Here is a 16,101-nt window from a genome sequence, read left to right as displayed (position 1 = left end):
AACAATGAACTACAGACAACGGAACGAACAGATAGGAAAACAGAAAGCCACTTGGGATTATTCATCAGCTGTCTCTATTCTAACTAGACGTTTCGAAGATAAGGCAGAACGTACTCTAGAATAGTCTCTTCCTGAGTAGTGGATCAACCCACTAAACAGAGGATTCCAAGGTGGCAAACGTAAACCAAGACAGGAAAAATTCGACAAAAATTAATCAAAGGACATACTAAATAGGTCTACCTGCTTGAAATAACAGTCAAAACGCGTTATTAAATCGCCAAAAATACACTGGTGGTAAGTACAGAAATCAAACGAAGGAAAATTCGGTTAAGACAATCTACTTACATACATTTAAATATTTGGATTCACGTGGACTAGTTTCTGCATTGGCAAAATAAGCCTTAGCTTCTTCAGCACGCATTACCAAGATAAGATATTCCCAGCCTATCCTATTCGTTTGAGTTCTGTAGTTATTATCAGTGTATTTTGGGCGATTTAATAACGAGTTTTGACTGTTATTTCAAGCAGGTAGACATACTTATTATGTCCTTTGATTTATTTTTATCCCTCTGCTATTTAATGCTAGGTTTTGGCCTGCTGTCGCCTGTATCATTGATGCTGTTATTATCATTCTTAAAATAGTTACATTGGATAATAATAGACTTAATGATAACTTCGTAAATTAATTTTAATAAATTATTTTTCTCGTAAATCTATATCGATATTATTTTACACTGGTAAGCTGCTGTGAGTTCGGCGCAAAATGAACCAGTAACGGCACAGACTTCAGAAGGATAGGTTGGGAATCTCTTGTCTTGGTAATGCGTGCTGAAGAAGCTAAGGCTTATTTTGTCAATGCAGAAACTAGTTCACGTGAATCAAGATACTTAAATGTATGTAAGTAAATTGTCTTAACCGAATTTGCCTTCGTTTCATTTCTGTAGTTATCCCTAGTTTATTTTTGGCGATTTAATAACGAGTTTTGACTGTTATTTCAAGCAGGTTGACATACTTAGTATGTCCTTTGATTAATTTTAATCACTCGGCTATTTAATGGTACTTTTTGGTCTGCTGTCAGCTGTATCATTGATTCTTTTATTATCATTCTTAAAATAGTTACATTGGATAATAATAGAATTAATGATAGCTTCGTAAATTAATATATATATATATATATGTGTGTGTGTGTGTGTGTGTGTGTGTGTGTGTGTGTGTGTGTGTGCGTGTGTGTGTGTGTGTGTGTGTGTGTGTGTGTGTGTTTAGAACAATGAAGAAATAAGTGCTATAGATATCCATTTTATACGCCTCAACTGATTAGGGCTCTTATAGACCTTCAGGAATACCCCGACCAAGCAGAAAACTACTTTATGCATAGACTTTATACATGTTCCAGACTCCCAGACTTCTTATGAATCATTTTACATCTGCTTTTTCATCCTATTCACTCTGACTTCGGAAGTACATTTATGGACTTACACTTTTTATATATTTTCATTTATGAATTGTTATGTGTTTGTAAATATTTATATGTGCATGAATTTTTATACATTTATAAATTTTTGTGTATATGTATTTATTTATAAATTCTTAAAAAAATTTTATATGTCATATAGATGAATGCATCTATGTATGTACTTTGTATTCCATGGAGAATTTCGTTATCATAGATTGAGTGAATATATACATCGGCCTTTGAATGTTTTTCTCCTCTCTTTAATTATATATATATATATATATATATATATATATATATATATATATATATATATATATATATATATATTATTATTATTATTATTATTATTATTATTATTATTATTATTATTATTATTATTATTATTGTTGTTGTTGTTGTTGTTGTTGTTGTTGTTACTATTATTATTATTTATATTACTATGATTGCACCACACGCATTCTTTTCCAAGTTTTATCTTAATAAATGCGACTCTCTATTCTTCCTATTACACTTTCGTTTTTTTCTCTGTTCCTTTCTCTTATTCTTTCACCTCATCTTCTCCCACTATTCTATCATTTTACTCTTTCGTTTTCTCTTATTCTTATACCTCCCTTTCTCCCCTCTTGATTCGGCTGATTCCGGACTTAATTCTCTCTCAGTATATACATATATACGACGAGCTCCTTTCAGTTTCAGCCTACCAAATCCACTCACAAAGCTGTGCTCGGCTAAAGACTCTAGTAGAGGACACTCGCCCAAGGTACCATGTAGTGCGGCTAAACCCAGAACCATGTCGTTGGGAAGGAAGCTTCTTAGCCAATTCTACTCCAAACTCTTCAAGGCAGCCCGCAGAATGGCCACACTCAAATAACTGAAACATCACAAAGATACAAGACAGTAATGAATTATGTTCTGTAAAGGATTGGAAATTTGGGATAGATTCTTACAATTAAATATTATGTTGTCTCTTATCCCTGCATTAATGTTGTGTATATTATTTCTTTTATATATTTTAATGATGACTACATTAAGTATATTGTAACTGTGTATAACGTTCTTTTACAAGTGTTTAATTCCGCTGAGAAATCGATTTCAGTAAAGTTTTTTCTGTTTGTTATCTTTTGATTTCTTTTTTCTTTCTTTTTTATGTAATGTTAGTATTTCACACTTTCTCATATACATTATTGTACGTCTTTATGACTAGGTTGAATCTTGACTCAAATGCCGGTAAAATGGCAGAGCATATGTTCTGATTTCAAACACTGCAAAAGAAATTTTCCCTTCTATACTTCGTTTCGGTTTCGATAAAATAAGTTAGTACTGAATGTCAACAACATCAACTAACCCAGTTCCCTCAAAATTACTGTTTGTATTTAAATCAGAAAAAAAATAATTGTTACTGTGGCAAGCATTGTGTAATGTGTACTTTTATTGTAACTATCGAAATTAGTCATTGAGTTGAAGCGGGATTTTTCTCGATGTTTTTTTTCCACTTGAATAAGTGGCTTCAACTTACATTCCATCTCTCAGCAACCATAATATGTATAAGAAATAGAAATACATTGAAAATATATCATAGACTGGTGGCACATCTAAAAACAAATATCATAATTTCTGTAACTCTGTTAAACTTATGTGTAAGTAGATAAGAAAAGCATGTAATCTCAGTGATTTACTGAGAGTAGACGTATTTTTATCTACATACTCAATAAGGAGGGTTTATGTGAATGAGTGTGTGTGTGTGTGTGTGAGAGTATCTATATACATTTATATATATATATATATATATATATATATCGGGTTCAGTCCCACTGCGTGGCACCTTGGGCAAGTGTCTTCTACTATAGCCTCGGGCCGACCAAAGCCTTGTGAGTGGATTTGGTAGACGGAAACTGAAAGAAGTCCGTCGTATATATGTATATATGTATGTGTGTGTATGTGTCTGTGTTTGTCCCCCCAACATCGCTTGACAACCGATGCTGGTGTGTTTACGTCCCCGTAACTTAGCGGTTCGGCAAAAAAAAACCGATAGAATAGTACTAGGCTTCCAAAGAATAAGTCCTGGGGTCGATTTTCTCGACTAAAGGCGGTGCTCCAGCATGGCCGCAGTCAAATGACTGAAACAAGTAAGAGAGTAAAAGATATATATATATATATAGATCGTTGACCAAGGACTATTCAATTTTTTTTCTCCATGTTTTTCTCCTTGTTTTCTCCGTGTTTTTCTCCTTGTTTTCTCCGTATTCTTTCTGTTGAAGAGCGTAACTCGAAACGTTAAAGACTTTCTGTATTCCCGAGCGTCAAACTAATACATCCTTTTGTTGTTCACACCACCTGTCCTCGTCTGTTGTTGTTGTTTTTTTCGTACATTCTCCCCTATATATATATACTCACACACATATATATGGTCCATATCAACGTATATATTTTCATCCATATGCGTTAACTACAGCGTTACAACGGTATAGCTCTTATTTCAAGCAATGTAGGTGTTTCCTAATACCCTAGTCAACTTTAGTGACATTTGTAATTCTCCTTTTTGGTGAAACATTGCAAACTGCAGTTTATTGTGTGTGTGTGTGTGTGTGTGTGTGTGTGTGTGTGTGTGTGTGTGTGTGTGTGTGTGTGTGTGTGTGTGTGTGTTAAAGTTTGATCGTAATTTAGCATATAATTTACTTATTCCAATTTATTATTGATACCGTTATAATGTACATTGGTTTATATGTGTCTTTAGTGTAGTTTTATTAGAGTTAGTGCTTAATCCTGCTTATATATATATTTTAATAATGTGTTTATTAAGCTTTTGCTTGTATATTATATTACGGAAGAGAGTAGGGATTATAATTTTTGTATGACTTAATCGAGTTGTCGCTGCTTAGTTACGTATTTCGGAGTGGTTGTAATTATTGAATTTATTTGTCGATACGGTTGTACATAAGGTAAATGTGTTTGAAAGTTGTGGTTTCTTTGGTTTGTTTGTATTTTAGTGCTGTTGACACCACCGGATTGAATGGTACTGTCAAGTTGTCGAAACCATACTGATATCCGTAGGGCAGCTGATGCTGGAGGTATGTTGGATTGTTGGTATGGCTGTAGAATAGTATTATAACACATCTTTTTGGTATATGTGTGTGTGTGTGTGTGTGTGTGTGTGTGTGTGTGTGTGTGTGTTTGTGTGTGTGTGTGTGTGTGTATAAATCAAAAAGCGGAACAAGTGCCCAGCAGACAGCAATAAAACCTGCAGATAGAGAAGCGATACGAAGATGGACAGGGCAAAACAAGGATGGGCCATGCGTGGCCTTCTCTCCTCAACCAACTTGTCAGATTATCCTTACAGTTACGGCCAGTTACACATGAGAGTGTTCAAATCTGGCTAGCCTCAACAGTTTAAGCATAGAGCTTAAAATGTTTTGGAAGAAAGCAAGAACAAAGGCAACAAAAAAGAACCGGAAAGGCGAGGAAATTTTACTCATTTACAAATACAAACAAGAAAATAACAACAGGTATGTTTCTACTAATAGAGACGAATCAAGTTGAGCTGAAGTGTGTGTGAAGTAAAAGCTTTGAGACAGGAACATAGATGAACATAAGAGATAAAAGTCAGGAAACAGGAAGAAGAGATTCTTCGTGTCTGGCAGTCGAGCCAAGAAAGAACGATCATGCTTGGCCGAACACCGGTCACGTGGAAGGAAATAAGATAGGTAGGAAGGAGAGGGAATGAAGAACTAGGGGGAGAAGGAGAAAGAGAAAAACACTAAAGGGACATAGAGAAGGTCCAAGGGAGATGAACGATGAAAAATAGGTAGATTAAAGAAAGAGAAGGCCAAGAAATGTAAAAGAGTGGGAGTGAGAAAAAGAAAGGAGGAAAGAAAGAAGAAAGTATGATGCGGACTAAAAGAAGGAGTGAAAATGTCGCACAGAATTTAGAAACGTACTTACAAGGTAAGCAAAAGTGAACGCACACCGCTATATGTATATATAAATAGAAAAAATGGAACAAGTACGCAACAGACGGCAACAAAATATACAGACACAAAGACGATACAAAACAAAGAGACTAAACAAGGACGAACCGTTTGTGGCCTTCTTCCCTCAGTCAAGTTTCTACATTGTCCTTACATTTTCGGCTGGTTACGCTTGAGACTGTTCAAATCTGACTGGCCCAAAAAATCTGGGAGAAATTTTGGGAAAAATTTTGGGAGAAAGCAAGTGGCTGTAAACGACAACAAAGCCAAAAAATACCAAATAAAAAGACGGAGAAAATGTTATTCAATTACAAATACAAACAAGAAAAATAACAACAGGTGTCTTTTGACTAATAGAGACGAATCTAATTGAGCTGGCTTGTGTGGAGTGAAAGTCTTGAGGCAGGAGCATAGATGAACATAAGAAATGAAAGTCAGGAGAGGGAAATAAGTGATGTTTTGTGTCTGGCAGTCGATTCAAGAAAGAAAGATCATGCTTGGCCGAACACCGGTCACGTGGAAAGAAAGGATATATATATATATATATATATATATATATATATATATATATATATATATATATATATATATATATATATATATATATATATATATATATATATATATATATATATAGATAGATAGATAGATAGATAGATAGATAGATAGATAGATAGATAGATAGGTAGATAGATATGATAATAATAATAATAATGATAATAATAATAATAATAATAATAATAATAATAATAATAATAATAATAATAATAATAATAATAATATTTTGGGGGTTAATATAGAAAGGATTGAGGTAACTCCTCCTGAAAATATAGAGTCAAAATTAAAAGAAGAGTGCCATTCGTTATCTAGTAAACGATATTTCAGCATCACGTGTGTCTTCAACTGGTTCAAAAAATAAGTTTGTCAATCTACTTCATTTTGGTTAGTATAGAAAGGAGTTACCTCAATCCTTTCTATATTAACCAAAATGAAGTAGATTGACAAATTTATTTTTTGAACCAGTTGAAGACACACGAGATGTCAAACTATCGTTCACTAGATAACAAATGGCACTCTTCTTTTAATTTTGACTTAATAATAATAATAATAATAATAATAATAATAATAATAATAATAATAATAATAATAATAATAATAATAATAATAATAATAATAATAATAGGGATTAAAATCTAAATTTACAGGTAAAAACTCAATTAAATTCAATTTATCAAAAATTAAGATGACAAATCTGACACAGTATAAAATATATAAATATATAATTTAGAGGAAACAACCAAAGTTCATGAACTCATCCATGAAAATCCACAGTCACATATAGAAAAAATTAATAAATGAATACACGATAAATAAGTATAATAAAATAAAAAGTAAAAACCATAAAATAATAATAATAAAACGACTACACGTGTTTCATAACCCAGTTTTCAAATAGAAAATAAAATATATTAAAATCGATTAAATCAATTCTATTCAAAATTATAGCTAATCTTCAGGTCTAAATACAACAATAATAATAATAAAAGAAATGTATATATCAACCAACAATAAATAACAAATGAATGTATATAAAAATACTTATTATATTAAGATAGAAAAATGTTAAACAATATTATTAAAAAGAAATTTAATACTAATCTTATCAAAAATTATAAACGTGACATTATTAACTTTACGTTTATTAGAATTTGAGCTAACATAAATATTAAATGCAAATCTTATCTTAACGAATCTTTCGTTTAAAATACAATTTAAACGAAGTTTTAGGTTAAACTAAAATTATAAACGCAATAACTTTAATTTTAATATAAACTAACAAAAAATTCATTTATATAAATTAATTTATATAAAAATAATTATATCGCCATTAAATAAAAGAAAAAAACATTTAACAAAATTATTGAAATTTAATTTCTCTAATCGAATCTTTAGTTTAAATAAAATTTTAAATGTTGTTCTATTAACTTAACCTTAATTAGAATATTAACTAATAATCAAAGAAATTATATAAAAAACTACTTATTTATCTCATAAATCACAAAGAAATATTAAACAATATTATTGGAAATAAATGCAACACTAATCTAATCGAAGTTTTGGTTTAAACTAAAATGATAAACTTTATACTATTAACTTAGTGTTAAATAAGGTATCGGCTAACATTAAATATCAATTGAATTAATATAAAAGTACATATTTTCCCAATCAATGATAGAAAATCATTTAACAATATTATTGAAGATAAAAGCAATACTTATCTCAACAATGCTATAGTTTAAACTATAGCATCGTTGAGAAAAGTATTGTTTTTTCTTCAATAGTCACACTATTTCAATGAGTTGGCGTTTGGGTGTCAGTTTATTAGAGGCTGCCACTCCATTAGGAGAAATACGGTACATATATAAAATGCTACAAGCGTTGTCTTAAAAAGTATGCAACTAGAATTGAAAAATGCGCTGGCTCAAAAGTGTTACAGAATGTCATAATAAACTTTAAAATGTATGGGATAAGCATTGTTGCTCAAAAGTAATCGAATCACTATGTGATGTACATTCTGTGGCATCCTTTTACCACAAGAAATTTGATTGGTTGTGATTGTTGGACACACTGAGATTGTTGGACACACTTGCAGGACGAAAAATAAGACATGTCAAAGGGTAGAAGAGCTCATGACCTGTCAAAAGCCATTCAACAATATGTGTACATGTATATATATGCACATATGTGTGCGCGGGGACATGGAAAAATGTTGGGTTAGTGCCCAGGCGCGAGGTTGGCCAACTGACAGCAAGAAGCCCCTTCTTTGTTGTCACAACATCTCTTTAGCAAAGAGAAATTCTGAGAGAAAACCTGACAATATTTAAGGATGCAGACTAGTTCTTCTTTTCGAGTTTATGTTGTCCATGTTAAGTGAATGGTATTGGATTTGTGCAAATCCTTCCTCCACTATAGAAAATCATCATGCGTAGGCATTACTTGGGAAAAAAAGGGCAATCATAAACATATGTTAATAGCAATTAAGATGTGGAATTCCCCATCAAATCTTAACCCCTCAGCTATCGTTGGGGCTTAAAGCCTTCGCCAGTTTAGAAATGATTTGCATAAAATACAAAACAACACTTAATAGAAAACAATAGATAAAGCACAGACTTTATCTGTCAAAGTAACCTCTCTGTGTGAATGTGTGTGTGTATGTGTGCGTGCGTATAAGCGAGGAAAGAAAGAGATTGAACAATTGAGCGAGTGAGTTAGTGAAGGAGAGAGTGAGTGAGGGAGAGAGAGTGAGGGAGAGAGTGAGTGAGGGAGAGAGAGTGAGGGAGAGAGTGAGGGATAGAGTGATATATTATTACTAGTTTATATACGTAAACGTAAAAGTTTTCCGTTGTTTCAGTTCCTGTTTATTTTTATATTACCAAATTTTCACTCATTATTTTTTAACATTATGAGTAATTTAACCTGGTAATCCTATCCGTGGTAACTATATAAAAGTAAACCTTAGAGAATTAGTGTCACTCGCTGAAAATATCACACTTTGAAACGATCAAATTCAGGTTTCTACCGCAAAATCTCTTACCGCTACGTTAATTATTTCATTTCCAATTGAACAATCAGTATAATGATTATAACTAAAGTAAGTAGTCTTGACATTATATTCTTCTATTCTGTTACTTGTTTCAGTCATTTGACTGCGACAATGCTTGCGTATCACATCCAAGAATTTTAGTCGAATGAATCGACTCCATTAAGTTTCACTTTCATGAGCCTGATGCTTACGGGAAAGTAAATGAACCAACACCTGTTCTCAAGCCTTGGTTGGGACATACACGCAGACAAACATATATATATATATATATGTGTGTGTGTGTGTGTGTGTGTATGTGTGTCTGTGTGTCTGTGTGAATCCCTAAAATTCCAGAACTACACAACCAATTTCATTCAAATTTTACACATGCCTTACTTAGTGTCCCGGTTGGGTTTTAGTGAAAAACAAATCTTAACTTCTTGCATACTTCCAGCCCACAGCAACATCATATCTCCCCCACTATTTAAGTATTACGTGTCAAAAGTGAGACAAAAACATTCATGTCATTCGAACCGGAATCTCAAAAACATTGTTATTGTTAAATTTATGCATTTCTAATCAATTTGGAGATATTTGCTATCGAGTTGCAGATTTTTAACAATGCATTTGGTGATTATTTGCTTTATTTCTCGGGCAAAATTTACAACTTAGAATAAAAGATTAAAATAATTATTTCATTCAAAAATTGATGAGCTTTGTTTTTAGCGATGACTTGAAATGGTAAATATTTTTTTCGAACTGTATTTGCTTGAAAAAACATACTTTTCTTTATATTAAGCAATACATTATAATCACTTTTACGATGTGCCTAAATAACCATCGTTATAGATCAGCATTTTTCGTGATTTGGCTTCCCTTGGACATTGAAATAATTTATTTCGGCTCCCCTGTGTTGATGAAAAATTTAATCCAGCTTCCCATGTATCTGAGATAGACCGGCTGGTCCATGACAAATCTGACAAAAGTGGGGACCCGCAGAACTACCAGCTCACGAACTGCATCTGAAAGTTGGCGCGCCAATCATGCTGCTAAGGTATTTACATGCTCCAATAATGTGCAATGGTACGCGGATGATTATCAAAAAATTGTGCTCCCGAGTTCTGTAGGCAGCAATCTTGAATGAACCGCCGCTGGCTAAGACATACTCCCATGTCCCTTACCCACTCCGATACAACCTACAAGTTTAAACAGATGCAATTTCCCATCAAACTCTGCTTTCCCATGACAATCAACAAGGCGGAGGGACAATCAGTGCAAGCAGTTGGTTTGAATCTAACAGAGCAAGTATTCTCACACGCACAACTGTACATTGGCTGTCCCCATGGTCGTTCTATTTGTGCACCCAAGGGAAAGACCAAGAATGTTGTCTACCAAGAGGCACTCCAACAACGGCAACTTCAACTGCCCCAATTTCAACTCTGCGATTTTTTCATCGTCCTGCCAGCCCACATAAGTCCAGTCTTGCTTTCTTCTCCTTAATAACTCACCATGACATTCTTTCTTTTTTTTCGACCAAGATCCGTCGCCCAAACACCACTTCGTATCCACTTCTTCCACTTTTTTATGTCTTCGTTTCTCTCTTCGAGTCGTTCTCCGACCGAGTGAAACCGGGCTTAGTTGCTAGTATATATATATATATATATATATATATATATATATATATATATATAAGCAATGTTAATTCTCTAAATGAAGTATTAACAGTAACTGCACGATAAAGTGTAGTATATTGCCACTTAAGTGTGGCTGACCCCTAGGGGTGGATGTTACTGTTGCTTTTAGCCCCAGGAGGACATCTCCTCCAGCTGGCTTATCGACACACGACTGTGTCCTGTTTGCCAAGGGAGTTATCCCTCTCACCACGGCCAGCAGCACGAACGTATCCAGATTTCAGGGTTATTTCCCTTCGTCGGCGTTCGACAGCTGATGACCTTGGTGAGAGAGAAAAACCTGGCAAATCTTATATCTTCTTTTCCAGTGGCATTCTTCACTGATATTGAAAAGGTGAAAACAAGCAATGTTAATTCTCTAAATGAAGTATTAACAGTAACTGCACGATAAAGTGTAGTATATTGCCACTTAAGTGTGGCTGACCCCTAGGGGTGGATGTTACTGTTGCTTTTAGCCCCAGGAGGACATCTCCTCCAGCTGGCTTATCGACACACGACTGTGTCCTGTTTGCCAAGGGAGTTATCCCTCTCACCACGGCCAGCAGCACGAACGTATCCGGATTTCAGGGTTATTTCCCTTCGTCGGCGTTCGACAGCTGATGACCTTGGTGAGAGAGAAAAACCTGGCAAATCTTATATCTTCTTTTCCAGTGGCATTCTTCACTGATATTGAAAAGGTGAAAACAAGCAATGTTAATTCTCTAAATGAAGTATTAACAGTAACTGCACGATAAAGTGTAGTATATTGCCACTTAAGTGTGGCTGACCCCTAGGGGTGGATGTTACTGTTGCTTTTAGCCCCAGGAGGACATCTCCTCCAGCTGGCTTATCGACACACGACTGTGTCCTGTTTGCCAAGGGAGTTATATAATATATATATGTATAGTGGATATCTAGGTATACAAGTATGTATGTATACATGTATAAGTAACGTTCTCATGCTTCGGGTACACATACATTTTGATTAACTACAATTGCTGGTTCGGAAATCAAGCTGTTATCTATGTTCTCTAATTTCTTACCGAATTATTCATCTCTTTCCTGCTTCTCACTTTCTTTTACTATCGACTGTTGCAGTTGCTTTGTCGCTTAAAGCAATTATAAATATAAATCATACACTGCTGAACTACCATTTGTTTTTAATATTATTTGGCTTCGTTCTTTAACCCCCATTGAAACGCTGTAATCATAAATTAACATTAATTCTCATACATTCATGTCATCATTAAAGCAACAATGCTTCATACAATTGTTTATTCTGATAAATTAATGTTATATGAAAAGTAAAGTACATGCAATATTTCATGAGATATGTTCCCTCATACAGGTTCCCACCAAGGTTTTAACCTTCTTCAGCTACATCTGGATTGTATATTCGGCGGCAATTCCGACCCTGTGTAAAATGCCAAACAACTTGGAAGTTCGTTATGAGAATCTGTCCAGCGCAGACAATGGCGATAACTTTTTTCTATCGGATGACAAGGCTCCAACCGAAAGTAACTGGACAACACTGACTGATGGTGATAAAAGCTGCCCAAAATATTATGAACCTTCTAAGGATATCCCTAACCGTTCAACCTGCCCTTGGTATCTACGCACTACCTATGATTCCACATTTTTCCCGCCATCACGTACAGACGTAGTCTGTCGTTGTAGAGACTGTCTGAACTCTGACAACAATTACCAATGTATGACTGTATATACTGAAACCACTTTCCTCAAACGTACAGGTGAATGCATTGATGGACTGTATGTATATAAACCACACGTGGTTAATACAGCATCAGCCTGCGTGTGTGTACGAAAATTAGATGTAATTGTCAGTAGAAATAATTAAGAGTATGACTCGTAAGAACAATCAACTCACAATATGTAACCTGTGTGTAGCACAAAAGTTATTCACATGATTTGGAACGTTATGTTGACCAGCGTGTGGTTATTATAATTTACATGATATCTATATATTTCGTTTTTATATTTGGTTAGGAAAACATTTATATATTTTATAATTTATACATTTATACATATACTTTTATAAATATACTTTTATACATATACTTTTATACATATACTTCTTTTATCTTTATGTATTTTTATTATATACCTTACAAACAACTCTAAAACCTTTTTTCACTTTTGGCATTATTTATATTAAATTTTGGTATATTTATTTTTATCTCTATCTCTTTATTTAAAACAAATATCTTTACTTTTTTCTATACATATATACTCTTATAATTTCTTATATATTTTTTATATTATTTTCCTTTTTATTTTATATCTTTTTATATGTAATAAATATTTTGTTATAATTTTCTCTATATATATATGCCTCTATAGTTATTATATATTTTTATATTATTTTTACAATTTTTTATAGTTTTCTATATTTCCATAGTTTTTATACTTTATATATATAAGATGGCACCAAAGTGGGAGAAGAAAGAGTTAGATCTTCTGTCGCGAGCATGCATGATTGCTAGTGGCGATCCCCCAAACAACATCATCACTGCTGCACTGAAGAATAATGGCTTTCACAGAACCACTGATCAGATAGAACGGAAGAAGAATGAATTCCTCCGCTCGTATGCACACATCAGACCACACATTGACACCCTAGATGTCATAATCGGAAACCATGGTGGAAACGCTGATAAGGATGGAGAGGAGGAAAAGGAAAAAAACACCCGGAAGTCTCTCTGACCCAGTGGCTCCTCAAAAGAATGGATCACCCACTCCTATGAACAACCAGACAGAAAAGGATAGTGGAGCCAAGGTAGCAGCAAATAGAAGCCACTCTGTGCCAGTGATCCTACAAAGGAAAGGAGCCCGCATCCTAATAGATAACCAGAGGAAAACAGTACCCACAAGAAAAGGAAGAACAAAAAGCAGAAAATCCCAAGGTGGATCCGATGCCATCCAAAACACCAAAGGAAAGAAGAAATTTGGAAGGCACCCAAAAATTGCAAATTTTACCTGCAAGGCAAATGTTGGCATGGGGAAGACGGCAAAAACTGCCGGTTTGCCCACCCGACACCCCGCCAAAACTACAAAGGTTTAAAGGATAAAAACTTCCCTGAGGAAAGACGACAGATGTCCCCAAGGAGAAAATTCAAGGACGTGTGCTCTTCAGAAATCATACGCAACGCAGCAGCTGAGCAAGAGTCTTTTTTGTGCATGGCGCAAAAGATTGTGCAGCAGATGACGTGGCTACACCAAGCACAGACGAGGAACCTTGCCCCCCCCCCCCACTGCGCAAGACCACCACAGTCAACAGACATGGGATGGCCTCCCCTAACGCCTGCACAGGCATCACGCCAATATTTTTACTAAATATTGGGGCCTGTTGCATTATAATAATAAAAGCAAAATTTCTTTCCTGAGTGACCTTGCTGCATGCAATCAAGCCCTATGCATAGCACTCGTGGAAACTCACCTCAGCCCTGATATAGAGGATGCAGAAGTACACGTACCAAAATATGTCATACTGCGAACAGACAGAAGGGAAAGGAGCCATGGTGGAGTTGCTGTATACATCCGTGACGACCTCACGCCCCAGGTCTTACTGTCATACTCAAATTCGGTGTGCGACACCCTAGTTGTATACATAAGACAACATAATATAGTCATATGCAATGCATATTGCCCACCGGATGCTCCAAACCACATAGGCAAATTTGAAGATTGCCTCACTAGAATTAAAGAAATCCTCATGAAACTGGAACACCATGTGACCATATTTCTTATGGGTGATTTCAACTTCCCCAACGTCAAATGGCCCGAAGGTCTCATACTCTCAGGAATGACTTATCGGAAGCAAGCACAGGTGGAATGCCTGCTCAACCTCACCAATGCCCTATTCATGGAACAAGCTGTTCTCAGACCAACTAGAGCGAATAACATTCTAGATCTCTGCTTCACGAACAATACGGACATCATTCATAATGTGAAAGTGACGCCGACATTAGTTTCGGATCACAACATAATAGAGCCGTCTATGTTTGGGCCGAAAGAAACCAGAGACATACAGCCTAAAGGAAGCACCCAAAATCTCTCCAATCTGAACTTCCACAAAGCGGACTGGAAATCGATCCAGAAAGAGATCCTCAGAGAGGATTGGCCAAAATGTCTCTCCACACCAGACATTGACATGAAACTAGAATGTTTCATGTCTACTGTGCAAGCCATATGCCAGAAATATGTCCCAGATCACAAGGCCAAAACAAATAAGAACAAGATTCCAAGGGAGAGGAAGATCCTCATGAGACGACGGACGAAAGTTGCAAATCGACTCAACCAGCATCCCAAGAATGGCCAAAGGTCCCGCCTAAAAACAACACTGATGGAGATTGAAAAAAGGCTGCAACAATCCTATGTGAGACAGAGAGCAGACAATGAAGCCTGGGCTATAAAAAACATTAAGTCAAACCCAAAGGCCTTCTTTCATTACGCAAAAGAAACAGCCTCAGTACGCTGCAAGATTGGACCCCTCTCCGAAGAGGATGGCTCCCTCACAGACAGTCCAACTAGGATCAGTGAGGTACTGAATGAGCAATTCAAAAGTGTCTTCACCACTCCATTAGAGCACAGACAAGTGAACGAACCAGTGGACTTCTTTGCTACCTTCCCTATAACCAGTGAGGCAGTTACAATGGAATACATCAACATTAGCGAAGAAGATGTACTACTAGCTATACATGAAGTGGACACAAACTCAACTGCTGGCCCTGATGGTTTCCCAGCAATCCTCCTTAAATCGTGTAAACATGCCCTGGCAAAACCCCTCCAGATCCTCTTCCAGAGCTTTCTCGCAAACGGCAGACTGCCAAGCAAGCTGAAGGAGGGAATAATATGCCCAATCCATAAAGGGGGAAGCAGAGCAGATGCCAAAGACTATAGGCCTATCTCTCTGACTTCACACATCAGCAAAGTCATGGAAAGGATAGTCAGAGGAAAACTAATTGCATTCCTTGAAGAAAATAAATTGCTGAGTGATACCCAATATGGCTTTCGACCAGGTAGGAGCTGCCTGACCCAGCTCTTACAACATTATGACTGGGTGTTGAGGCAGTTACTCAACAATTCAAATGTGGACGTAATATACCTTGATTTTGCAAAAGCTTTTGACAAAGTGGATCATGGTGTGATATGCCACAAACTGCGTGATCTTGGCATAGCTGGAAAACTTGGAGAGTGGTTACATGACTTTCTGAAAGATGGAAGTCAGGCAGTAGTGGCTAATGGAGCCACCTCTATGAAAACACAAATAATGAGCGGTGTTCCACAGGGCACTGTCTTGGGACCATTGCTTTTTATAGTCGCTCTCTCGGATATGCCTTCAAGTGCCCGGATAGCCACTCTTGCAAGCTACGCAGACGATACAAAAGTCTCGCAGAAAATACAGAA

The 16,101-nt window shown here is 35.6% G+C and overlaps 1 protein-coding gene across 1 annotated transcript; it reads left to right on the top strand.

Annotated features, from left to right (window-relative positions):
• Positions 1 to 9,058: 9,058 nt before the first annotated feature.
• Positions 9,059 to 12,532, top strand: LOC149137508 (interleukin 17-like protein). The gene is made up of 2 exons (XM_089353752.1): positions 9,059 to 9,073; positions 12,023 to 12,532. The coding sequence occupies exons 1-2, from the start codon at positions 9,059 to 9,061 to the stop codon at positions 12,530 to 12,532; spliced, it is 525 nt and encodes a 174-aa protein (XP_089209878.1).
• Positions 12,533 to 16,101: the final 3,569 nt, after the last annotated feature.

This window comes from Octopus bimaculoides, chromosome 1, assembly GCF_046866305.1.
Source record: "Octopus bimaculoides isolate indiv1 chromosome 1, ASM4686630v1, whole genome shotgun sequence".
NCBI classification, from domain to species: domain Eukaryota; kingdom Metazoa; phylum Mollusca; class Cephalopoda; order Octopoda; family Octopodidae; genus Octopus; species Octopus bimaculoides.
Note: the sequence above shows the minus strand (reverse complement) of the source record. Positions and strands in the feature narration are given on the sequence as shown.